The sequence below is a fragment of the Lotus japonicus genome, chromosome 2 (assembly GCF_012489685.1).
Source record: "Lotus japonicus ecotype B-129 chromosome 2, LjGifu_v1.2".
In the NCBI taxonomy this organism is placed as follows: domain Eukaryota; kingdom Viridiplantae; phylum Streptophyta; class Magnoliopsida; order Fabales; family Fabaceae; genus Lotus; species Lotus japonicus.
Genome location: NC_080042.1, coordinates 63,382,310 through 63,409,310, shown reverse-complemented (window position 1 = coordinate 63,409,310; position 27,001 = coordinate 63,382,310). Strand labels below are relative to the sequence as shown.

General features: G+C 35.6%; 2 protein-coding genes across 4 annotated transcripts; both read right to left on the bottom strand.

Moving 5' to 3' along the window:
• Window positions 1-11,955: 11,955 nt before the first annotated feature.
• On the bottom strand, window positions 11,956-14,293 carry LOC130735542 (double-stranded RNA-binding protein 4-like). 3 transcript variants are annotated; one of them, XM_057587491.1, is made up of 8 exons: window positions 14,194-14,293; window positions 13,672-13,940; window positions 13,351-13,561; window positions 13,185-13,241; window positions 13,035-13,066; window positions 12,790-12,886; window positions 12,328-12,388; window positions 11,956-12,099 (listed from the first exon to the last, which is right to left on the bottom strand). In XM_057587491.1, the coding sequence occupies exons 1-7, from the start codon at window positions 14,225-14,227 to the stop codon at window positions 12,348-12,350; spliced, it is 741 nt and encodes a 246-aa protein (XP_057443474.1). In that variant the 5' UTR covers window positions 14,228-14,293; the 3' UTR covers window positions 11,956-12,099; window positions 12,328-12,347. The 3 variants fall into 3 exon arrangements, with proteins under 3 accessions (XP_057443474.1, XP_057443473.1, XP_057443475.1); XM_057587490.1 differs by lacking the exon at window positions 11,956-12,099 and having other exon boundaries at window positions 12,111-12,388; XM_057587492.1 differs by lacking the exons at window positions 11,956-12,099; window positions 14,194-14,293 and adding an exon at window positions 14,056-14,125 and having other exon boundaries at window positions 12,112-12,388.
• Window positions 14,294-23,964: 9,671 nt separating this feature from the next.
• Window positions 23,965-26,246, bottom strand: LOC130736819 (double-stranded RNA-binding protein 4-like). The gene is made up of 7 exons (XM_057588601.1): window positions 26,219-26,246; window positions 25,836-26,128; window positions 25,515-25,725; window positions 25,349-25,405; window positions 25,199-25,266; window positions 24,954-25,050; window positions 23,965-24,158 (listed from the first exon to the last, which is right to left on the bottom strand). The coding sequence occupies exons 1-7, from the start codon at window positions 26,244-26,246 to the stop codon at window positions 23,965-23,967; spliced, it is 948 nt and encodes a 315-aa protein (XP_057444584.1).
• Between the last annotated feature and the right edge of the window lie 755 nt (window positions 26,247-27,001).

The following is a 27,001-nucleotide window of genomic DNA, read 5'->3' as shown; positions in this document are numbered from 1 at the left end:
CTGAAGACTGAAAGAAACGGCGAGAAGAAGCATTCACATACGCGCAAGACATATTCAAAATCTTCTAAGTTTTCTTTCATCAGAAATTCATTGTGTTTACTATTAGCTTTTTAGAAGCAAATCTCTTGTAAACATTTCTTTGATAAACAGTTTGTTTAGTTCCTTTAGGAGATCAAGGTTGATCGGATCCTAGAGAAGACTAAGAGAGTGAATCTTAGTGTGAGCTAAGTCAGTGTAATTGTTAGTCACTTGTAGGTTTCAAGTGCAGTTGTAACTCTTACCTGATTAGTGGATTGCCTTCATTCTAAGAAGGAAGAAATCACCTTAACGGGTGGACTGGAGTAGCTTGAGTGATTTATCAAGTGAACCAGGATAAAATCCTTGTGTGCTTTCCTATCTCTTATCTTTAGCACTTAAGTTCTCGAAAGATTTGTCAAAATCTTTAAGGTGGAAGTTTTGTACTGAAAACGTTATTCAAACCCCCCTTTCTACCGTTTTTCATACCTTTAAGGAGTAATGTAGCGAAAGCTGATTCAACGATAAAATGCAAATCGAGAAATAAAGCATGTCGAGCATTGCCAATACAAAGTCATTCATTAATTAGAAATCGAATAGAGTTACAGGACAGGAATGATAAAGTTGGCAACAAAGGCCATAATAGATCCATGGCCATTACAATAAAGCAACAATTATGAAGCCTAAATTCTCGACTTGAAGGCTTCAAGCTGAACCCCAGCAGCAGCAATCCTACAATCCAAGCTTTGCTTCATACGCTGTTCTGCTGCTACTTCTTTAGAAAGTTGAGATGTCGAGAGCATCACGCCCGTGCACTCAGCAGCCAGCGCATTCAGTCGAGAATTCACAGCTGGGCCTTCATCAATCAGCATAGCCTTTTGCTTCTCGAGTCTGGCTACCTCCCTGTGAAGCTCATCCAGTCGAGCATCAACACTCGACAACTCAGCTGCAATGAGAGTCCTCTTAGCAGTCAGCTTGAGAGCCTCTTCTTTTGCGGGCAATAGGCCATTGGTATTGGAAACCACTTGTGCCTTTTTAGTTTCAATAGATTGCTCCACTGCAATGGCTTTGTCAAGCGTGGCCACAACATCGACCACGAGAGTTTGCAATTCGACGAGAGCATCTGCCTGAATTTGATCAAGTTGTTGGCTTAAGAGGAAGGCAAGCAGTTCTTTCACTTCTTGGCCTAATTTAGGAGTGACTCGGACACTGCCAATGAAGCCAGTATCGAAAACCAGCCCTTTTAACTTAACAAGAGCTGCTTCAATCCGGCTATCATCGGGCACTCCACCAGACTGAGCAGTCTCAGCAATTTCAGCTTGGCGCGGCGGAGACTCGAGATCCAAAGTACCATCAAAGAAGCTCTGGAAGATAGAAAGAGGATCCTCGACCAAAAGAGCACTGAGCCTTTCACTAGAAGTATGAGAAGAAGCAGCCGTCTTAGAAGAAGCTGAACCTCCCTTAGCATGAGGTGAGATCAAAGCGGCTCTAGCATCTTGTTGAAATCGCTGAGGAGAAAGTCGAGGCTGTTGAGGGGAAGTTTGAAGCTGTCGAGGAGAAGGTTCGGAATGAATAGAGGCCAGAACATCAGCCTTGGGTGGGGGCATTACGCCAATCACTTGGTCAGGCTGAATGATTGGATCCTCACCACCCTGCACTTCATCATGTGGCATGCTTTCTTCACGAGCAGGGGAAGGCAGGTTCTGCATATCCTGTGGAGGAAAATTAGAAAGGTTATCTCGACATTCTTTGGTATAATAGGGTTCACAACCAGGATGTTGCCAAGCAATTGGTTTCGAGTTAAAATAGAATGTCAGTTTGTCCCACACAGGGTCTGACTCAGTAGAGTCTAAACTCGAGCTAGAGGACTCTAAACCGCTCGAAGAACTAGATAGGGCAATTGGTGGAGGTTTAGAAGAAAACCACGTGGCCAGAGGTACAACCATTTTAGACATGCCAACCCTCTGAAGAATCAAAGTAAAAATGATTGAGAAAGAGGAAAAGGAAGCAAATTGAAACAAGATGTGAGCTAATGATTCACCTTAGGGCCAGATGCTCTGAGGGGACTGGAACTGGTTGAACTCTTAGAATGGTGGGAAGAGGAGCTGCCAGATTTGCGACTAGACCTTTTCCCGGAGGTCTTCTTGGCTTGAGCCATCTCGACAGGAATTGGTGTAGTACCTTGAAGCAGAGGATTAGAAGCCTGCTCATCAACACCTTGTTCAACACCTTGCTGCACTTCCTCACGTTGACTAGCTGATTTAGCCGGGGAGGGGTTTCCCACAGAAGATTCACCAGCGCCTTTAGCCCTCTTTTGGCTCGCAGAAGTAGTTGGGGTGGCTCCCCGTTTTCGACTCTGAAACAAAAGCAAATGATCACAAAGATATACACGTCGAGTAAAAGTCAGAGTTTCACAAGGTTCAGTATTACCTTAGGAATCTTGAGCTTATCAGCCAAGGCAACATCATCATCATCATCATCCTCCACCTCGACAATCGCAGAGGCCACCCGAGGAGAAGCCTGAGGGGTCGGTCGAGGAATTGGTTCAGCTACAAAAAGAAAACAAAGGAGGATTAAGCCATAAATATCGCAAAGATGCCAGGTCGAAATGATTACCTTGACCAATAAGCGATTTTATCGATATGTGGTTGAAGATTTCAACCGGCACATGGAGAGGATAATTCCATAGGTAACGCTTGGTCCAGGTCACCCGCTTCCAAGGGGGCAGTGCACTGTGGTAAAAGTTTTTGATACTTACATGATCAACCCACTTAGGAAGCACTACCGGAAAAGCCAAAGCATACTTACAAGTAGGCAGTGGTGGGAACCTAAAGCCAGTTTTTCGAATAATAAAAGAAAGACCGTCCTCATCAGAAGGAAGGCTCAATCGGGTTTTCTTGGCTTTAGCTTCCCACATTCGCCTGAGAACTTGAGCTGCTTTGGCAACCGTTTCCTGAAGTCGAGGACCCGGAAAGTACACTACACCGAAGAATTGTTGAAAAGCGTTGATCTCAGATGTATGCATACCTTTGGTTTTCTTTGGGGCCTGCTTCTGCAAAAGAAAAACGTTTGTTATGCGCTGGAAGCAATCCTCAATTGGCGTCGAAATATCATGCCAATAAGCAGACCACCACGCCTTAAACGCCTGGGTGACGTAAAAGGATGGAGTGAAACTGAAAGGACTAAGACCAAGTAGCTCCTCATTGTTATAGTAACCAATGGTAGTGTCGAAAACACTTCGTTTGGTGATGGTACCAGGATAGAGGATGAGGGATTTGTCGAACAAGGTATTGGGCAAATCTTGACTCAGCCCAAACTGTCGAGACACAAGCTGAGGATTGTAACCGCAAAGAGTAAAATCATTACTGGCGAAGTTGATGGTTAACACCCTGGAAGACAATATAGTCTGCCAAAGCTCGACTTGGTGTTGAGAAAGGTTCTCCGAACCGGGAAGATTAGGATATGAATTCCTTAGCCACCGAGGGCCGTAAGAGGGTTTGTGATACGGTGCAAAGCTCGAGCGGAAACGTTTCAGCTCGAAAAACATTGTGAAATACTTCTTAAAGTCAAACTCGAACGTGGAGGCATCATAAGGAGGGGTGAGAGCTTCAAGCCTGAAAGCGTCGATCCTTGTGTTAGACACCACAGGAGGAGAGTTCTTGGCTGGAAGAGATGGTTCGAAAACCGCATTCATCCAAAGCTGAAGAAGCCAGAAAGGACCAGCTGCATTCAAAGACGCCACCTTAGGATCTCGAATATCGGCGATTGCTTCATTGATCATTTGGTAGAGATTACCGAGCACGAGCCTAGCCATGGCGATAATTCGACCCTCGTGCAACAGATTGGCTAAAGGAAGGAGTTTAGCCGGAATCCTCAAAGATTTGGTGCAGAACACATAGGCAGAAAGCCAATACAGTAGAAACGCGACATGCTCAGCATCGGAGACTTCACCATTCTCGACATAATGATCTTTAATAAACTTACTGAAAGCAATGTTATCTGTCGGAATGGCGATAGGATCAGTGGGAGCAGCAGAAGAATGATAATCGTCACCCACCACCCAAAGGCCAGTGATGGCAGCAACATCGAGAAGAGTAGGAGAAAGCATCCCAAAGGGGACATGAAAGCTATTGGTGGACCGCTCCCAAAAGAAAAGAGAACTCAGAAGCATGGCAGGGTTGTAAGTAATCGGCGACCTCGACAACTGAATGAGGTCGAAAATTCCAGTCACTTTCCAATGCCCAGACTTACTGGCCTCCACCCTGTTGAGCCATCTCAGATAGGCTCCTTCACCAGCAGATGGGTTAGGAGGCGCAGACCTGAAAGCCCTTTTGGGATCTTTCAGAAAAGGGAAGCGGTAAGAAGGTTGGAATGCAAGAATGAGCTCATCCCCACGAATGCTGGGGTGAAAATGCTCGTAGTCCTCAGGGAGACTGTTAGGCCTGCCCTTCTTCGCCTTCTTCAAAGGGCCCAAAATGGCACGTAAATTGCCATTCACAGAAATAGGAATAAATACCTGGGATTTCCAGATAGCCCGTTTCTCCACGTCATACGGCGGATCTGGAATGGGAGTGCGCTTGGCTTCATTCATCTCACAAGCAGCAGCCAAAGGGATGACATTGTCAGAACCAGAACCAGAAGCCATGGAAATGTTCAGAGAATACACCGGGAAAACAGAAACCAAACGATGGAAGGCGGTCACAAGCAAAATCAGGCCAAAGTTTGAGTGTTCGAAAGCTTGAAGATTTGAAAGCGTGAGTGATTGAAAGAACGGTAAAGCTTGAAGAAGGCCAACAATGGCGTATTTATAGGCAAGCGAATAGTCGGACGTGAAGCTGCATTACAGGGTGATGCATAAAATTTTTGAAATCCAACGGTTATTTTATTATATAACCGCAAACCCTAATGAAAAGGGCTAGGAAAAGGCCATGATTACTCTAAAGTAGAGACGGCACACGGCAGACGAGGTCAGACGTCAAAGCCTCTGATTGGAGCAAAAGTCAAACGATTGGATCTCTGATGGGACTTGAAATCAGAAAAGGAAAAATCGCGAACAGCCGTCAAGCTCCGTCGAAATGCACGGGCGAAAAATGCTTGATCTCTCCAAGGACTGGTAGTCGAGAATCAACATTTTTGGGGGGCATCTGTTGGCCCAATATTTTGGCCCAAGAAAGAAAAACGCATTCAGCCCAAAACTCTCGAGGAAGTCGAATTCTGACTAAAGAAAGGAAGAGGAAGTTGCACCAAGTTAATGGGGCGGCAAAACTCGACAACAACAATTACTGCTAAACACAGGCACATGTAACACGTGCCACATTGACCAAGTCAAATTCCCCCCACGATGGTCGAAAACATGGCCAGGAAACGGTTGGAGCAGTTGAAGCACACGATCTCCACCACCATGCGCAGAACTTCCGGAGCAAGCATCAGATCGTGGGAGAAACCAGACCCACTAACCTATCCACTGAAAAAAAAACCGTCAAGGACACGCAGAGCACGAAACTCTATAAATAGGAGAATCCAATTCAGAAAGAAGGTTCCCAACTCAAACTCTGAAAAATTCACCAGAAAGCTCTAATGTCCGCATCAATGAGACTCAAGGAGCAAAACGTGATGATGGAGGAGTATGTTGCAGAACCAACGCTTTAATTTCCCTGCATTTCAGTTTGTTGATTTCCAGTTCTTGTGTGTAGCTTGTTTTGTCGAAATTTGCTTTCATGTTATTTTAGTTTGCTTGACTGTTTTGTAATCGACTCATATTCAATAAAGTCCAGTTTCGTTTGAGTTGTCTATTGTTGTCGAGAATACATTCGTTCACACAAAATACTTTGGCAAAGCGTTTTCTCAAAAGGACCTCGAATCTAAACTTCCTTTGGTCGAACTAAAAGGATATTTGTTTACCAAAAATCCGTGTAAACAGATGGCCTTAGGAGGGTTCCTTCTTGATCTTAGTGTTCCTTATCCTGGTGCCATAAAAGTGACCGTACAGAATTTTGTATTATTTTTATTGTTTCTCCGCGTGCACACCAACATCACAGTTGCGGCTACCGACAACAACCATCCACGCTTCTTACGTCTCATCAGCTTGGCTATCCCCTTCACCTTCGATATAATTTTTTTGAACATCCCAATCCTTCTTAGGATTAAATTTGCTTTCGTCTTCGGTTCTGGTGTTTTGGGTGGCATCCTTTATTTGTTTCCCTTTTTCATGTTAATTGCTGCTTTAGTTTACGTTTGTATATATGAGCAGTTTTATTAAGTGTTTTCAGACATTCAACATGGACTTGGATGCGTTTGCAAATTTTGAGCATTAGTTTTATTAAGTGTTTGTTTTAGGAACCAACTTAATTTCATTCAATTTTTTTCTTTCATTCGGTGCTGGAATTAATAATATTTACCCTTGTAGTGTACGTTTTGCACCATATTAGTTAGTCTCGATCATCTATTTCAAAAAAAAAAAGTCTCGATCATCATATTACTACTTTCCCCAATTAATTTGTTCATCATGCGTTATCTATATATTACTCTGCTGTGTCATGGAAAATTTATTAATTCTGTAATGTTGCGCTCGATCACTTCTCATGCTAACTGGGCTGAAACCATTTGTATCGATCGCGATCTACGAACTCTGTTTTACTAGAAATCTAGAATGAATATAATCTCTGGGGAGTAGGGTGTATCTGAAATTACATAAATCTAGATACTTTAAACCCTAGTATAAGGATGTAAAATTATAAGTCCTTAATTGATTATACGGTTGTGAACAACAGTATCACTGAAACAAAATAGCTCACCCTCGTTTACATGATATAATCATATAAGTGTCTAACTAAAGAAATATCAACTTCTACCTACGTTTCCAAAATAATAGGACTTATTAACTGAATCAAAAACTGAACTTTGACCACTTCAGTCCCAACATATATATAAAGCCGCAAAGAGCAGAGAAGGGATCATGGTCTACAAGTTTTGGCGCAGTATTTAAATGTTAAAAACATTTTAATTAGCTTTTTTTTTATTTATTTCATGAAATAATTATGAGAATTTTGTTTCTCACTATTGTGTATCCGAACAACCTCTCGCAATATATGCATCTCAAGAGGAGATACAATATTGTGGTCGTGATAATATTATTAGCAACACATTGAAAGCTTCCCAACATCCTAGTCGTGTTAGAGCCAGCGGCGGAACTAGAAATTTTAGGAAGCCTAGGCAAATTTTATGATTAAGTCCCTAAACTTTGTCTTTCCTTATAAATTTGTCTTTTCTCTATTTATTTTTTTTGCCAACAAACCTACCTAGTCCAAAGAATTTTTTTTTTCTTTGAGCCAGGGCATACCTACCAAGCCCTGTGGTAAGTCCGCCACTGGTTAGAGCTTATCTAGACAGTCTCAATATATAGTTAGTGTACTTTTAGCAAATGATCAGCCAAAGAGAGTGTGTTTGGAACCATGCAACCTCGGTTGAGTCTATCTTTTATCAATGTTTATTTTTATTTCAAGGGTTCCAAATTAAAAGTCATTGTCCGCTACTTATCGTGTATTGCAATGGTCATCGAGTGTTGCTCGTTATCAACTCACCTCAGAAGTTGGTATATCATGTACAGTTTGACTCTTTAGATGGTGATCCAACACATATGAAGATTATGTTTAATTCGTATGGACGATATGTATTTATCTACCGTATGTCAACATATAACATATAATTCAAGATATCTTTTATATCAACTTTCTGAATTTTTCAGACCTTTAATAATCAACCTTGCTGAAAGCAAGAATGAAGTACCCAAAAAGAAAGTATAAACCATTAAATGGAGGAGGATAAAGATAATTACAAAATTTACACCAATAATTGATAAAATAAGACACGAAGTTACAACTTTATTTCCTTTTGCATTTCCCCCAGCAAACTAATGACATAAACTGTGGATACTATAGTCTATATATTGACATACATGAGGGGCATGGCACTTCTTGGAAATTCACTAACGCTACAAGAGGTTGTAATTTTAGTCCTAATATTTACTATGTTAAATAAATGTATCTCCTTATTTAACTCTATTGTAACATTACTAGTTCACTTTTAACTTTAGGATTCTTATTCTCTAAAAAAAAAGAAACTTCAGGATTCTTCCTTCGTTGAAAATCAAGTGGATGAAATAAAGGAGAAGTTGTCTTCCTATGTATTTCGAAGTTTTATTATGCTTGAGCATATTGTTGGTATGTGAGTTTTTCCTTACGTTGTTTTACTTGGTTTGTTTGAATTCCCATTTTCTGCTTCTTCTTTTTTTCCTCTTAGTTATTGTTAGCAATTGATAGAAGGTGTCTTGTTTTCCTTTATTTTTTAGGCTTAATTAAGCTTTTCGTCCCTATCCTTTTCCATAAATATGTTTTTCGTTCCTCGTCGGAGCAAGACGTGGTATTGATCTCTATCTTTTGCCAAAATGATTGGTTTTAGTCCCTCCGATTCGGCCGTTTGGGTCAACGTCGGAGCTCCGCCAGCCCATGTGGCTTTGCCATGCACGTCAATTAATTAGTCATGTTGGATTTTTTTTTGTTTTTCATTAAAAAAATAATTAAGACACATTTAATTAACAGCTTAAATAAATTTAGACAAGATGGCAACTGTCCATTTTACCCCAGTTCAAAAAATTAATCCCATCAAGATCCACCCATCATCATGTTCATCATCTAAACATTAAAAAATTTCTCAGCACTTCCAGAAAACAAAATATTTAGAAACCCCAAACACAATTTCCAACCCTCTTCAAACCCATCACACCCAACCATAAAACACCGGGAATTAGATTTCCCAACCCCTGTTTTAGAATTGTCACCCTAGCCTTTTTAAAAAAATGCCGGGACTACCCTCCGGGACTTAAACCTCCATACCAGTCCAGAGGTTGATGTTCTGGACTAGTCCGAGAGTTAAAAGTTCGGATTCTTTAGTTACAGTTAAAATAACATGATCGGTGTCGTGGCCGTCTTGGAGGACTTACCTAACGAATTGTTGGGTTGAAATGTTTGGTTTGTAATTGTGGTGGTGGTTGAGATTGTAATTGATGAATATGCCTTTTGGTTTGGTCTTAACTTACTGCATTCTGCTGCTTGGTAAGAGTTATCCAGGACTTTAAGTTTCGAATCTATCCAGGACTTTAAGTTTCGGATCCATCCAGGACTTTAAGTTTCGGATCAATCCAGGACTATAAGTTTCGGACTGCTTCATAATTAAATTTACCACCCCCCTTTTTTAGACGTCCGAGAGTTGAAAAACCGGATTAATATGAAACTTCAAGATTCGGATCTTTCAAACCAGATACTGTCACAAAGACAGAAACGTGAAAATGCAGTGACAATAATATGGGACAAACAGACCTCGTTACAATACTGATGGAAAATATTCTTGCTAATAATATGGTTACAAACATGGTTACAGACATGGTTACAACATTACAAACATGAATCATATTATCAATCTTCTGTTATGTCTGTTAAATCAAAGTTGGTAATAACACGAGGACCAATCCAAACAGTGTGTTCAGCCATAAATGGGGGGTGGTTGGGTGGTTGAGGAGTTTATGCAGACCATAATGGTGGTGAGGTAGGTGAAGCTATGGAGTAATGGTGCTGAAAAAGGTGGTAGAATCTGTCAGAGGTGTCCGGAAGTTGAAGTTTCATACTAATCCGAAGGATGAAGTTTCGTACTGATCCGAAGGTTGAAGTTTCGGACTAAAACACGGAGGGGCAATATTGGTTTTTCCCCACTTTTAAATGGGGTGGGAAATCTAAAACAGGGGGTGGGAAATCTAATTCCCTAAAACACCAGTCTCCATTTCCAGAACAACGATGGAGAAATTACAAAGGTTCCTCCCTTCTGCCTCCATTGTTCTTTTTATTTCTTAACAATTATTTCACCATTTTCACCAAAAGGGGAGAGAATTGAATCCTAATCTCAACCCAGATGCAAATCCCCAAATTCGAAAAACCCTAACCCAGATCGTAGAGAGCGTGAAGAGGAAGAGGTCGAGAAATGGAAACCTTAATCTTGTTCTCTGTACAAAATCGAAAAAATCATTAACTTTGCTTGGTCGATCAATTGTTGAATCTTGCGCCAGAGCCATCAATTCGGGCTCAAGATTCAGAACCGAGAGTTGAGTGAAGGCATGCATCGGGAGATCCATCATGGGTTCCGAAATTCAGATCTATGGAGTCACCTCAATAGCTTTTGGGAGAAACAGAGGTGTTGTGGAGTGGTACCGGAAAAAGGAAAGGATGGTGTATGAGGTGGAAAGCTCGAGATAGAGATGTGGAAACCTTGAGTTTGAGAGTGTAGGGAAGATCTGGAGATTTTGTGAAAAATAGGGGAAAGGGAATGAACAAATTAATTTTTTGATTATTCTTGTTGGAAGGATGGTGCGTTATTTTTTTTATTTTTCTTAAACACTAATGGTTGATGATGATGAACAATAATTAAACTTGTCTAAATTTATATAAGTTGTTAATTAAATGTGTCTTAATTATTTTTTTTAAATGAAAAAAAATCGAACATGGCTCATTAATTGACGTGGCAAAGCCACATGGGTGTCACATGGGCTGGCGGAGCTCCGGCGTTGACCCAAACGGCCGAAGGGACTAAAACCAATCATTTTGGTAAAAGATAGGGACTAATACCACGTCTTGCTCCGGCAAGGGACGAAAACCATATTCATGGAAAAGGATAGGGACGAAAAGCTTAATTAAGCTTATTTTTTTATTTAATAAATTAGTCAGCAAATTGAACTCAATTTTGCGAAAGGAGGGTTTTTATTTCTTTTGTTGCCTTTTTTGGAAGGAAGGAACTGGTTACCTGTTGTTAGTATTTATTCTTGTTCAGCTGTTCTTAGTGTTAATCACATCATTAAGCATTTCATGACTGCCAAGGTCTGTGCTATTATTTGTGTATTTTGTGAAGCTTGATTATGATACAGCAGCTAGTTGGATCATGCTGCATCATGGACCAACATTTGTCTATAGATTGGAATTTCTTTTTCAGTGATTGAAGATTGGACTGACCCGTGCCTAAAATAGTAATATCAGGAATTGGATTCGCATCACACTTCAGATAATGTTAACAAAGTAGTAATATTTGTGGGGAACAAAACAATATGCATAGCAAAATTAAGAGTATGCAAGTTTTGTTGGCAATGTTTAGTGAAACCCCTGCTTTACGTTGTGTTTCCTCCACCAATTAGATTTTGCAGCAAAATTAAAACCAAAGGGGCTTGAAAAGTCAACCATTGCAGTTGTCAATTGTACTACTTCCATGATTGTTATTCAAGCTTTGCTTACTGACAATTTAATTATTTCATCAAGGCTTGAACTTGAAGCTCATATGTGTATGTTCATTTTTAAGTTCTGATTTTATGCCACTAATTGACTTAGCTAGTAACATCTGGGATGAACATGCCTGCCATTATCATTTATTATACATCACTAATTGATTTAATTCACTGATTTAAGAAATAAATTTTTCCATTGATTAACAGATCATGCAGCAACACTTGTGTGATCTTAAAATACAATCTCACCTATCATTTTCTTTCACCATGTTTGAATGTGTTTTTGACACTTGATCCAAAGCATATTTGCTATGAAGCTATATATTGTTGTGAACAAGAGTTAAGTTTCATTTACACTTCAACACAAGTGAAAATGGAGTTGAAAGAATAGAAAGATAGTAGTTTGACCTCGCTGGTTTCCCTAAATTCGATGGGGTTGAGTACCATAAATATTTTTAAAACCAGCCTTCTCAAAATACTTTATTCATGTTAAAACTGATTAATTTTTAGTGCATTTAACACATAGCATGCAGGTAATTCATGCAGGTAACCGGCCTCCATTTGTTGAAGAAAACAAAGGAAAAGGTCCACAAAGTAAACCACCATATATGTCAGCCACCAAAATCCTAATTACAAGAGCCTATTTATCAACCATACTTAACAAGACAAAAACTGTGGAATTTGGTTTACTTCTGTGTTACAAATTTTCCCTAAACTTCCTGGCATGTAAAACCATTTCCATTTATGTGTACTCACAAGTTAAAAACCTGTCAATAGAAATTGGTCTTTGAATTGAGAATTCTTAATAATGCAAAGATTGAACAAAGATTTAGAATGCTCTAAAACATGTTCAGAATGCAAATATATTCTGTAAGAATATTCATTGTTAAACAGCTAATCAATAATCACAACCTAGAAAGGAATTGATCCAATAAATACTCCTAACATGCCCATTAAACAAAAACTTTGAATATATAGTGAAGAATTGAAGAAACCTCTGTCAAAGCTTGTATCCTCATTTTGTCCTTTGTTCTTTCGTGTTTAAAATGTGCCATCCTAAAGAAAACCAATAAAACAAAGGCATCAAAAATATGTTAAAAAATGTAGTAGAAATACACAAACAAAGCCATATTAGTCATTCCCTTATGTCTTCAAACTCTAGCATTTTACCTAATTTAATGACATTACCAAATTACAAAGCTAGAAAGTTGCTTATCAAAAAATAAAAACAAAGCTAGCTAGAAAGTTTACATTCTGGCCAGAAATTTCCAAACATGCAGAACATAAGAGATGTATCCAACTAAATAACAGAAACTAATAGTTTTAGATATTATATCTTATTTCAATTTCAATCTAAATGTCCATAATCCTGATATGCCATTTTTCATCTCAATAGTGTTACTGAAATTAGCCCTTATGTGAGGAAACATTGAAAAACAGCTTAGAAAGAAACTCACCATCTTCCCTTTTTAGTTTCTTACTTCCAGGGTTAACAGTGCCAAGTTTTCGCTTATTAACAGTTGAGTCCAGTCCACTAATGTTCGCAGATGGGGGCTGCAAACACCAAACAAGACGAAAATAATTGATTACTCTTTACTTAAGAAAGAACAACACAAGCAAATTAAGACTAACAAATCCAATGAGTTAGAGTTTCAAATCAAGTTTCTTTCATGATTTTCTTATTACATAGGACACAACTTACAGGAATATCAATCACCGGCTTTGAAGAACCTTCTGGGCATGCATACAACAACATAGAATTGTTAGTTCCTGATAAACACTTACACTTCACTTCAATAAGACACTTATAATTGGTAATACAAAAACATGCTCTATGACAAGTAGAAGCTACCTTGCATTCTGACTTTGGACTTAATTATTCGATGAAGATAACCACAAGAACTAGATTCTGCAAAATTGACACATATTTGAAGTATAACTCATTAGCCATAGACACTATCTACACTGCCGATCTTGAAGTAATTTTTTATTCAGATTGATCAATATTAAATCCTTACCAAGAAGGGATTCGATAGCAACAAATGCTACAAGTTGTTCTGCCTCCTTTTTGCTTTTGCCAACTTTTCCAGGGTAACTTTCCCCATTAAACAGTAATGTGGAGACATAAACTGGATGCAACTGTCCTTGTTGAGTGGTTCTGTATTGGGGGCTTTTCAGGTTCATTTTCACAGCATATTCATACAGGACTGATTTGCTCTGCATTAGATCCTAGGTAAACAACCAAAACAACTTCAACACTTAAAGAAAGACCAAACCAACTGCATCATAAACAAGAAAATGACATTTAATATAAGCACATGAAGGATGAAACTAATTACAGGAAGAATCTTGCAATGCTCCTCATTCTTCTTATTTTCATTACTAACAAGGCTTTTAAGAGCCAGCTCTGCAGCATCTTGTTCTGCATCTTTTTTATGGGGATATGTGAGCCTGGACTTGTACTCTTTTCCATTCACCCATAGAGTAGACCTGAACTTTGGAGCATGAGCAAATCCTTCATTGTGTATTTCATAAACTGGCAATGGCCAACCACATTTCTGAACATGCTCTTGTAGTTGGTTCTTGTGCATCACTAAATCTGGTACTCCTAAACAAAGATCCAGCAACAATTACTTCCACGTATTATCAAAACATATTACCCTCACCAGATTTTACAAACTGAAATTGTGATGCAAATTGCAAATCACTTCAACATGACTTACTAGTTTAGCAAATCAACAAGGTAGAAGAGAAGATATTAACATATGGTTGGAGAAAGTTTAGTAAATAAATGTTAACAATTTGCAATTGGGTTATGTGGCTTTCTTTCTTTAAATTTAAACAAGGAAAAAACAACTCACCTTTACCTGTTTTGTTGAGTGGTTTTGGTCCCATGTTTTTCTTTTTTCTTCTTCTTCTTCTTCTTCTCAATATTCACCTCTCACTAGTTTTTACCCCCAGAACTGTGTTTACATTTATTATCTATTTTTGTCTCTTTTCTTAATTGTTCACTTTCATGTTGTACCTTGAACAGAGATCACATGTTCTTAGAAGCGCATGAATTAAAGAAATATCAACCTACGTGTCCTAAATAATAGGACTTATTAACTGAATGAAAAACGGAACTTTGACCACTTCAGTCCCAACATATAAAGCCCCAAAGAGCTAAGAAGGGATAATGGTCTACAAGTTTTGGAGCAGTATGTAAGTGTTAAAAACATTTTAATTAGCTTTTTTCTCATTTATTTTTATGAAATAATGAGAAATTTGTTTCTCACTATTGTGTATCCGGACCACTCTCACAGTATATGCATCTCAAGAGGAGATACAATATTGTGGTAGGTCGTGATGATATTCTTAGCAAGACATTGAAAGCTTCACAACATCCTAGTCGTGTTAGAGCTGATCTAGACAGTCTCAATATATAGTTAGTGTACTTTTAGCAAATGATCAGCCAAATAGTGTGTTTGGAACCATACAACCTTGGTTGAGTCTATATTTTATCAATGTTGATTTTTATTTCAAGGGTTCCAAATTAAAGTCATTGTCCGCTATTTTATATTTTTTAACTTATCGTGTATTGCAATGGCCATCTAGTGTTGCTCGTTATCAACACCTGATCAGAAGTTGGTATATCACGTACAGTTTGACTCTTTGGATGGTGATCCAGCACATATGAAGATTATGTTTAATTCGTAAGGATATGCATTTATCGACCATATGTCAATACATATAATTCAAGATATCTTTTATATCAACTTTCTGAAATTTCAGACCTTTAATGATGCTGAAAGCAAGTATGAAGTACCCAAAAAGAAAGTAAAAACCATTAAATGGAGGAGGATAAAGATAATTACAAAATTTACACCAATAATTGATAAAATAAGACATGAAGTTACATTTTTATTTCCTTTTGCATTTCCCCCAACAAACAAATGACATAAATTGTGGATAGTATATATTGAAATACATGAGGGGCATGACACTTCTTGGAAATTCACTGACACTACAACAGGTTGTAATTTTAGTCCTAATATTTACTATGTTAAATAAATGTATAAATGCATCTCCTTATCTAATCCAGGTGCCCACTAGGGTGGGCACTTTGCATTTTGGTCCACCGGTGGACCAGACTTAAACACCGTTGGATTTAAGAATCTTGGAATATTCTTTATTTAGATTGCTAGGATTTGATGGATGATCAAAGGGCAAAAGAGTAAAAATACCCCTTTTTTTTCTGGTTGTTTTGCTCCTGGGTATTGCGTGACTAGTTCAGAGAAAGTGCATTGAGGGTGTGTCTTTGCTGGCCTTGCATAATACCAGTTATCCAAGAGAATTAGAACAGTTAACTTGCTTCATCATCTTCTTAGAATAAACCCAAAACAGCGACCCTGCAAACAGAGCCAAAACGAAAGCCCCTGCATTTTCAGCACTGGTCTTGAAAGGAGGAGTAGCAGCAACACTGTTAAAAAACGGAAATTAAATCCAATCCAGAATCAGGAGCAAACTACATTTGTTTCAGATCTGTATGTGTGGGTGTGGGTTTGAACAAAAATCTGAAGAATTAATATAATATAGGGGTGAGCTAACATGCATTTCCATGGATCCATTTGTTTTCCAGATTATATAGAAATTTAACACAAACAAACATTACAGAGATTGAAATCATTTGAGATCGAGGAGTAGAAATAATAATAAGTAATGGAAATTTCAATTTCAATGTCCAGTATATTAAAGCAGCTTAATAATCAGAATCATCAAAGTAAGAGGGCGTTTCATGTTCTGTTGCGGATGGTACTCATGGTAGTGTGGAAGGTAGAGTGGAAGGGAAAAAGAAAGGAACGAAAAAGTCTAAAATATCCCTTGGTCCACCGGCGGACCAAAATGCAAAGTGTCCACCCTAGTGGGCACCTCTAATCCAATTTTAACATTACTAGTTCACTTTCAACTTTAGGATTCTTCCTTCGTTGAAAATCAAGTGTCGATGAAATAAGGGAGAAGTTGTCTTCCTATCCATTTCGAAGTTTTATTATGGATGAATAACTAAGCTGCTTGAGCATACTGTTGGTATGTGAGTTTTTCCTTACGTTTTTTTACTTGGTTTGTTTGAGTACCCATTTTCTACTTCTTCTTTTTTTTCCTCTTAGTTATTGTTATAAACTGATAGAAGGTGTCCTGTTTTTCTTTATTTATTTTTTTAATAAATTAGTCAGCAAATTGAACTCAGTTCTGTGAAAGTAGGGTTTTTATTTCTTTTGTTGCCTTTTTGGAAGCAAGGAACTGGTTACATGTTGTTAGTATTTATTCTTGTTCAGTTGTTCTTAGTGTTAATCACATCATTAAGCATTTCATGACTGCCAAGGTCTGTGCTATTATTTGTGTATTTTGTGAAGCTTGATTATGATACAGCAGCTAGTTGGATCATGCTGCATCATGGACCAACATTTGCCTATATATAGATTGGAATTTCTTTACGTTGTGTTTCCTCCACCAATTAGATTTTGCAGCAAAATTAAAACCAAAGGGGCTTGAGAAGTCAACCATTGCAGTTGTCAATTGTACTTCTATGATTGTTATTCAAGCTTTACTTACTGACAATTTAATTACTTCATCAAGGATGGGATGAAGAGGTTTGAACTTGAAGCTAGGGGTTTTAAGTTCTGATTTTATGCCATCAATTGACTTAGCTTGTAACATCTGGGAGCTCATGTGTGCATGTTCATTTTCTATGCCTGCGCCAGCCATCATAATTAATTTCCAAATTTAACTTTCTACTCCTAGTTGTAATCTGTATACATGCCTGCCATGCTCATTTATCATACATCATTAATTGAAAAATTCTACAGCTACCTTTGCTGTCAGCTTTGCAAAAAATTTGGAGTCTAAAGGGGTTCTGAAAAATCACAATCGCGACCTTAGCACCTTAGCTCCAAAGACAGCGCCTTCCTATGCACCGGTTTTGACCGCTACCTTTGATATATTTTAACAGCAACCTTGCCATTTTCTGTAGTAGTGTGTCCTTGCTGGTTTCTCTAAATTTGATGGGCTTGAGTACCATATTTTTATAACCCGCCTTCTCAATATACTTTATTCATGTTTAAACTGATTAATGAGTTGCATTTAACAAATAGCATCTTATTCAAAATATAAATTCATATAAAAAGTAAATAGAAGTAATTCATGCAGGTAACCGGCCTCCATTAGTTGAAGAAAAAAAAGGAAAAGGTCCACAAATTAAACCACCATATATGTCAGCCACCAAAATCCTAATGACAAGAGCCTATTAATCAACCATAGTACCATACTTAACAAGACAAAAACTGTGGAATTTGGTTTACTTCTTTGTGTTACAAAATTTCCCTAAACTACCTGGCATGTAAAACCATTTCCATTTCTGTGTACTCACAAGTTAAAAACCTGTCAATAGAAATTGGTCTTAGAATTGAGAATCTATCTATATATATTAGAAAAGAACAACTTCTAGCATGACGTGTTGCTCTCACAGGCCAAGTTAGTGACGTGTCGCTCCGAGATTAATTCTCACTTAATTATTTACACGTCAGTTTTTCCACCTATTAATTCTCATTTAATAATTTACACATCAGCTTTTCCACCTTGACCCTATTTGCCACATTAAATTTTAGATTTGATTAGGATTTAGGTTGTTTATTTCTTGATTTAATCTTAATTTATTTTTAGAGCATTAATTAATTTTTATGGTATTTTTATTGAATTTTCAGATTTTTAATTAATTCAGAATTTTATGAGTTTTTATTGTGATTTGCTAGATTTTGATAGTTTTTATCTATATTTATTTAGTACCTTTTTAAATTTTAGATTTGATTAGGATTTAGGTTGTTTGTTTTTATGTATCTTTGTTAGAAAAGAAGAACTTCTAGCATGACGTGTCGCTCTCACAGGCCAAGTTAGTGACGTGTCGCTCCGAGATTAATTCTCACTTAATTATTTACACATCAGCTTTTCCACCTATTAATTCTCATTTAATAATTTACACATCAGTTTTTCCACCTTGGCCCTATTTGCCACATTAAATTTTAGATTTGATTAGGATTTAGGTTGTTTATTTCTTGATTTAATCTTAATTTATTTTTAGAGCATTAATTAATTTTTATGGTATTTTTATTGAATTTTCGGATTTTTAATTAATTCAGAATTTTATGAGTTTTTATTGTGATTTGCTAGATTTTGATAGTTTTTATCTATATTTATTTAGTACCTTTTTAAATTTTAGATTTGATTAGGATTTAGGTTGTTTGTTTTTATGTATCTTTGTTAGATAGTTTCTGTTAAAAAAATCTTCCTAAAAAATATTGTTTTTTATATAGAGTATCAATATCAATCTATATTAGAAAATAAAAAGGGTTAGAAGAGCAAAAAAAACCTTCATACGTTCTCTATAGGTTAATTCTCATAAAAAATTATTTTTAAATTTTAGATTTGATTAGGATTTAGGTTGTTTATTTCTTGATTTAATCTTAATTTATTTTTAGAGCATTAATTAATTTTTATGGTATTTTTATTGAATTTTCGAATTTTTAATTAATTCAGAATTTTATGAGTTTTTATTGTGATTTGCTAGATTTTGATAGTTTTTATCTATATTTATTTAGTACCTTTTAAAATTTTAGATTTGATTATTTAGGTTGTTTGTTTTTATGTATCTTTGTTAGATAGTTTCTGTTAAAAAAAATCTTCCTAAAATTTTTTTTTTTATATAGAGTATCAATATCAATCTATATTAGAAAATAAAAAGGGTTAGAAGAGCAAAAAAACCTTCATACGTTCTCCATCTCCAAAATTCTCACAATTTTCTCTATTTCTCCCTTCTTCATCTCAACCATGGCAAACCTCATATCATATATGCTTCAAAAACAACATGGACCTTCACTTCAATTAAATTTTTCATTATAAATTTATCCCCATCACAATTGAGAATTTTTTTTTATGGTTACAGTGGAAAATCACAATTGAGATTTGAGAGTGTATGTTCTTCAAACTCAAAAACGAGTTTCTCACTTCTTGCTTCAGCCTCTTTGTTCCAGGTATGTCAAAAACAATGCTTTGTGGCTTTGTAGACTAAGAATTGTTATCACTCAAAAGTCAAAGGCATATCATTTTCCTCATATCTCTGGTAGTCCTTCTTCTTCAATTTTAATGATTCTTCCATGTAGTTCTAGAAGTGTCTTTTGTTCGCCAAAGCATGTTTTAACCCATTCTATGTTTCATTATTATTGTTTTGTAATGTTCATGTATTAATGTGTTTGTTGATAAAAAAATTAACTTTGATAGATGAACATCCCATTTATTTTTTTTCATTGTTATGTATATTATTTCAACATTTATCTGTTCTCACTGGTCATGAAAGATGAATTGTTTTCCATCTGTTCTCACTTTTTAAGGGGGGATTAAAAGTTTCTTTGATGTTGTAAGCTTATGAATTAGGCTAACCAGATCTTACTGCAGTGTGTTATCCAAATCTTAAGGTTAATGGCCATAAGTACGTACTTTAATTTGAGGCATGTACTACTGACAAAGATTGAGATATAGGTGCATTTGAATGTATGTGAACATTTATACAAACATAGTCTTAGTGACTAACATAAGCAAGGTGAGATCAATAAAAAAAATATTTTGCATATAAAACAATAGAAAATATATATTTTTTAATTAATCGAGGTATGTGGAAAAGTAGTGTGATTCATTTCACCTTACAATTTAGATTTTTTCATAATTTTGGTGGGATTCTTCTACAACTGAATACCTATAGGTTAGTGTTAATTTGGAATTGCCAAAACCTATTGCTAGGTTGCATTTTTTTTTTCTGGAATGGTGAATTTTCTTTAGAATTTTATGGTCCCTTATTTGCTTAAGCTAAATCTTGAGAACATTTATTTATTTGCATATGAACTTTTTGTTATATATTTTATTAATATTTCAAAAGATTTAAAGTGAATTTAAATTAAAAATATTTATCTATTTATGATTGGCATCCCGTTTATGTTTACAATTAAAATATTGATTACATGGTCAATATGTTACCATTCAATATTTCCCTCTCTGTTCTTATATAAGTTTTCTTTGTGTCAAACGTTACCTTCCCTCTCATAATGTACATGGTAAAAGGTTTTCAATTCCCGTGAAAAACATACCGCCAGTCTACCAGCACCTTTCATAAGTTCTAAACCATATAGTTACATATTCCCTTAAGAGTGTTAATTAATTTTTATTGTATTTTTATTGAATTTTTGGATTTTTATTTAATTCAGGGTTTTATGAGTTTTTATTGTGATTTGCTAGACTTTGGTAGTTTTTATCTATCTTTAATTAGTACCTTTTTAAATTTTAGATTTGATTAAGATTTAAGTTGTTTATTTCTTGATTTTATCTTGGATCTTTTATTTTATTTTGAAATTATTAATTAATTTTTATGGTGTCTTTATTGAATTTTAGGTCTTTATTTAATTTATGATTTTATAAGTTTTTATTGTAATTTGATAGATTTTGAGAGTTTTTATCTATCTTTAATTAGTACATTTTTAAATTTTAGATTTAATTAGGATTTAGGTACTTTAATTCTTATTTTTTCTTAATTTGTCATATTTTTATTTATTGTGAATTCCAGGAAAATGGAGCTGATCTGGTGCTGAGGGACCACAGAGCTACTATGGACACGCAGAGATTTGATGGTTGCTAGGTGAATTTGGCAGAGTTTCTCATTAGCTACGGACTAGAGCTCATAGGTTACTGTATACAAGGTTTGATGTACATTTATGGAGGGTGAAAGGATATTACTCCGGCAAATCAACCATTATTAATGTGAATGCAATCATTATTAATTTTAAAATATTATTTTTAATTATAGAGATTTTTTTATGTATATGTAACGTGAGATTTTGTTTTATATAAAAACTATCATTGTAAAATTTTCTTTTTAACTTTAGAGATTTCTTTATGTATATGTAACGTGAGATTTTGTAAAACCCCAAGGATTTCTCTATACAGTTAACTTCTTTATTTCTCTAATAAATGAGCATCCATTTAGTAAGATGATTTGCATCTAAAGCTGCTCTGAAATCTAAAAGCTATTGCTGTTTGTATTTGGGTTTAATTTTCAATTTATATGTTTTAATTTTAAATTACAATAATGCTACCTACGTGAGATTTTGTTTTATATAAAAGGTATCATTATATTTTTTTAAACAATCGTTATATTCTAAACTAATTGATTGATATTATGTCAAATTTCAAATAAAATCAAATGAGATACCAACCGAATGCATTCAGTTACTCCCTCTGTCCCCTATTATAAGTCACTTTTACCTAATTCTCTAGGATTAAGAAAAGTGGTTAGAATTAGTTAGTTACAATAAATTTGTATCTTTTTTCCTAAACGGACCACATTTAAAAGTATATCAATTCAATGAATCTCATCTACCTCTCTCTCCATATTAATGTTCCACTATCTTGAAAACCCCTTTCCACCAATAAAAAATAAGTTTTGGAAGTTTTTTGAGTAGATATAAATGAAAGTGACCTCGATAATAAAGAAAAATATTGGAAAGTAGGAAAATTCTTTAAATGCTACAAGGGTAAACATGTAGAGAAAAAATTAATGTTGCATAGATATTGTAAAGTGACTTATATTTTGGGACAAAAAAAACTCACAAAAAGTGATTTCTAATAGGGGACGGAGGGGGTATAAATGACGAGGAAAAATTTCTGCACCTAAAATTCATTTCCAAAACAAATCTAACTTGGCTAATTTGAAAATTTTAAATCTATATTGATTTATGAAATTTATAAGATTTTGTTTGTCTGATAAATGAGAATCCATTGAGTAAGATGATTTGCATCTAAGTCGGCTCTGAAACCTAAAAGCGGTTGTTGTTTGTATTTGCGTGTAATTTTCAATTGTATGTTTTAATTTTAAAGTACTATAATGCTATCTACGTGAGATTTTGTTTTATATAAAAGTATCATTATACTTTTTTTATACAATCATTATATTCTAAACTAATTAATTGATATTATTTTAATAGAATAAATTTAATATAGTTAACTTTAGTATTATTTTCAAAATTTAAAAAGTGTATATTTATTATATAAGTATATAACTATAATAATTTGATAGTAAGAAAAGTACGAGGAATACAAAATATTAATACATATGGACTATAAAATTATGACCTGAATTTATTAGTGCTAACAAATTAGAGTTACGAGATCTCACGGGGAGAAACATTTTACATGAAAATGAAAATTTGTACGAGTTAAAAAAAATAAAATTCATTTTCTATAACTTAAGTGTATTTTTAATAATTTAAAAAATAATTATATATTTATGTATTGTTATATATCTAAAACACAAAAACATTACCCTTTATGCAACACGAGTATACATCTTCACAAACAAAATTCAGTTATACCTCACATGCAAAAATTAAAGCTTTTGGTTTATTAACTTCTGTGTTTTTCAAAATTTGTACTCTTTAAATGTCTACATCTTTATTATTATTATTCTTATATTCTTAGCATCTTAAATATTTATAATTTAAAATATGAATCGATATATCAAATACAATAGACATATTCCCCGTGCAACGCGCGGGTAAAAATGCACTAGTTCTCAATAATGCAAGGCTAAAAAGCATTTTTGGCCCCTGGTGTTTCAAGTTTGTGCAAATTCTGCCCCTATCTATTTTTGTCGATGTTTCTACCCCTCATGTTTTCAAACAGTGCACTGTCTACCCCTCCGTCAGTGGTAGACGATGCACTGTTTGAAAACATAAGAGGTAGACGATGCACTGTTTGAAAACATGAGGGGTAGAAACATCGACAAAAATAGAGTAGGGGCAGAATTTGCACAAACTTGAAACATCAGGGGCCAAAAGTGCTTTTTAGCCATAATGCAAAGATTGAACAAAGATTTAGAATGCTCTAAAATATGTTCAGAATGCAAAGATTTTCTGTAAGAATATTCATTGTTAAACAGCTATTCAATAATCACAACCTAGAAAGGAATTGATCAAATAAATACTCCTAACATGCCCATTAAACAAAAACTTTGAATATATAGTGAAGAATTGAAGAAACCTCTGTCAAAGCTTGTATCCTCATTTTGTCCTTTGTTCTTTGGTGTTTAAAATATGCCATCCTAAAAAAAACCAATAAAACCCCCTAATATACACAAGTTTTTTGCTTGTGTAACTTTGCACAACCACAAAATTGTCTCTTTTACCCCTGCTCCAAAAATTAATTTCATCTGTATCCTTCCCATCATCTTCATCATCTTCAACCCAAAGCAACCCAGATTCATCCCACACCCAAATCCAAATTAAGAAAAACATTATCATCATAAAAAAACCACACCATCTTCATCAAAGCACCGTCCCACCAAACATACACAAAATCATCATCACCACAAATCCCACCAAACATACACATTTCATCTTCATCATCACCATTCATCTTCTTCTTCTCCTTCATCATCAACCCACCATACCCACATCCACAAACCCCACCCCAGATTCTGAAACTTCCCCTTTCTCTGGAACTCAAACCCCACCACCCATCACCAAAAATTTCCCACGCCTTCTTCTTCTGCCAAAGTTTCAAATTTTTGCCACCACCAGCAACGTCACCCATCCCCACCAAACACCACCACCACCACCCAGAGCCCCCACTGAAACCCAACCCCAACCCAGAAACCAGCAACCCCCGACCCCACCGACCCCACCCACAACCCACACCAGTAATAACCGCCAAGCCACCACTGCCAACGCCACCCACACTGAGCCAACCCACCCTAACCACCAAAAAACCCAGAAAATGTAGAAGCAACAACAAAATGGTGGTCTCGGCGCCTCCATCTTCTTTCTGCTGCTGGATCTGGGATTTATAATGGTGGATTTTTCTGGTTTGGATCCTGCAAAGGCAAGGTGGTTGTGGGATGGGACTTTGGAGCCTCTCCAGCGAACTTGGCTCAGCGAGGAAACAGTGGCTGCAACAGCGTTTAGGTGTTTGTAGGTGGGGATGAAATTAGGTTTTTTTTCAATCTGAATTTGGGTGTGGATGAATCTGGGTTGTTTGGGTTGAAGATGATGAAGATGATGGAAAGGATAAAGATGAGATTAAATTTTCGAGTAAGGGTAAAAAGGACAATTCCTTTGGTTGTGCAAAGTTACACAAGGAAATCCTTGTGCATATTAAAGGGACCCAAAACAGAGGCATCAAAAATATGTTAAAAAATGTAGTAGGAATACACAAACAAAGCCATATTAGTCATTCCCTTATGTCTTCAAACTCTAGCATTTTACCTAATTTAATGACATTACCAAATTACAAAGCTAGAAAGTTGCTTATCAAAAAATAAAAACAAAGCTAGAAAGTTTATATTCTGGCCAGATATTTCCAAACATGCAGAACAGAAGAGATGTATCCAATTAAAAAACAGAAACTAATAGTTTTAGATATTAGTATCTTATTTCAAATTCAATCTAAATGTCCATAATCCTGAGATGCCATTTTTCATCTCAATAGTGTTACTGAAATTAGCCCTTATGTGAGGAAACATTGAAAAACAACTTAGAAAGAAACTCACCATCTTCCCTTTTTAGTTTCTTACTTCCAGGGTTAACAGTGCCAAGTTTTCGCTTATTAACAGTTGAGTCCAGTCCACTAATGTTCGCAGATGGGGGCTGCAAACACCAAACAAGACGAAAATAATTGATTACTCTTTACTTAAGAAAGAACAACACAAGCAAATTAAGACTAACAAATCCAATGAGTTAGAGTTTCAAATCAAGTTTCTTTCATGATTTTCTTATTACATAGGAAACAACTTACAGGAATATCAATCACCAGCTTTGAAGAACCTTCCGGGCATGCATACAACAACGTAGAATTGTTAGTTCCTTATAAACACTTATACTTCACTTCAATAAGACACTTATAATTGGTAAAACAAAACATGGCTCTATATAAGTGACAAGTTACCTTGCATTCTGGCCTTGGACTTAATTATATGATGAAGATGACCACAAGAACTGGATTCTGAAAAATAGAGACAGACTATAGCTCATTAGCTATAGGCACAGAATATATCTACACTTCAGATCTTGAAGTAATTTTTTATTCAGATTGATCAATATTAAATCCTTACCAAGAAGTGATTCGATAGCAACAAATGCTACAAGTTGTTCTGCCTCCTTTTTGCTTTTGCCAACTTTTCCAGGGTAACTTTCCCCATTAAACATTAATGTGGAGACATAAACTGGATGCAACTTTCCTTGTTGAGTGGTACTGTATTGGGGGCTTTTCAGGTTCATTTTCACAGCATACTCATACAGGATTGATTTGCTCTGCATTAGATCCTAGGAGAAAAACCAAAACAACTTCAACACTTAAAGAAAGACCAAACCAACTGCATCATAAACAAGAAAATGACATTTAATATAAGCACATGAAGGATGAAACTAATTACAGGAAGAATCTTGCAATGCTCCTCATTCTTCTTATTTTCATTACTAACAAGGCTTTTAAGAGCCAGCTCTGCAGCATCTTGTTCTGCATCTTTTTTATGGGGATATGTGAGCCTGGACTTGTACTCTTTTCCATTCACCCATAGAGTAGACCTGAACTTTGGAGCATGAGCAAATCCTTCATTGTGTATTGCATAAACTGGCAATGGCCAACCACATTTCTGAACATGCTCTTGTAGTTGGTTCTTGTGCATCACTAAATCTGGTACTCCTAAACAAAGATCAGCAACAATTACTTCCACATATTATCAAAACATATTACCCTCACCAGATTTTACAAACTGAAATTGTGATGCAAATTCCAAATCACTTCAACATGACTTACCTGTTTTGTTGAGTGGTTTTGATCCCATGTTTTTCTTTTTTCTTCTTCTTCTTCTTCTTCTCAATATTCACCTCTCACTAGTTTTTACCCCCAGAACTGTGTTTACATTTATTATCTATTTTTGTCTCTTTTCTTAATTGTTCACTTTCATGTTGTACCTTGAACAGAGATCACATGTTCTTAGCAGCGCATGAATTAATCGTGCATGGTCAAAATGGCTTGCCACTTTCAATTGATTTTTGTACCATTGTACTAAAATATTCTTTTCTTTTTCTCCATCGGAAAAGGTACTAAGTTTACACAAAAAACAAAAAGTAAAACAAGAAAAGTTTTCACTTTTGTTTGGGAAATGATAAAGCATGTAAAATTGTAATTGTGTAAATTTGGTCAAACCGTCAAACTACAATTTATAACAAAGACATGCTATGGTGTTAGTGTGTGTCTTCTAGGAATGCTTTCATAATATACAGAAGTCCTGTTTTCATTTTGTAAAACCTGTTAAAAACACATTTTTGTTGTGTTATAATGAAAAATTATTATTTTTTAAAACAAAATAAGACTAAGTTTTTTATACGAAGAGACTAAGAAAACAAAACAAGAAAGCAACAAAATACACCCAAGGTCAGAAAAAATGATGAGGAGGCGAAAGGTTATCACATTAAGTAAAATTAAAAATGTTTAATTAGAAGAGGTAGTAGAAAAATTTATAAGGGCAAATATAACATCAATATACTATGTTACTTAGGGCCCGTTTGGTGACCAGGATAGGATAGGATAGGACAG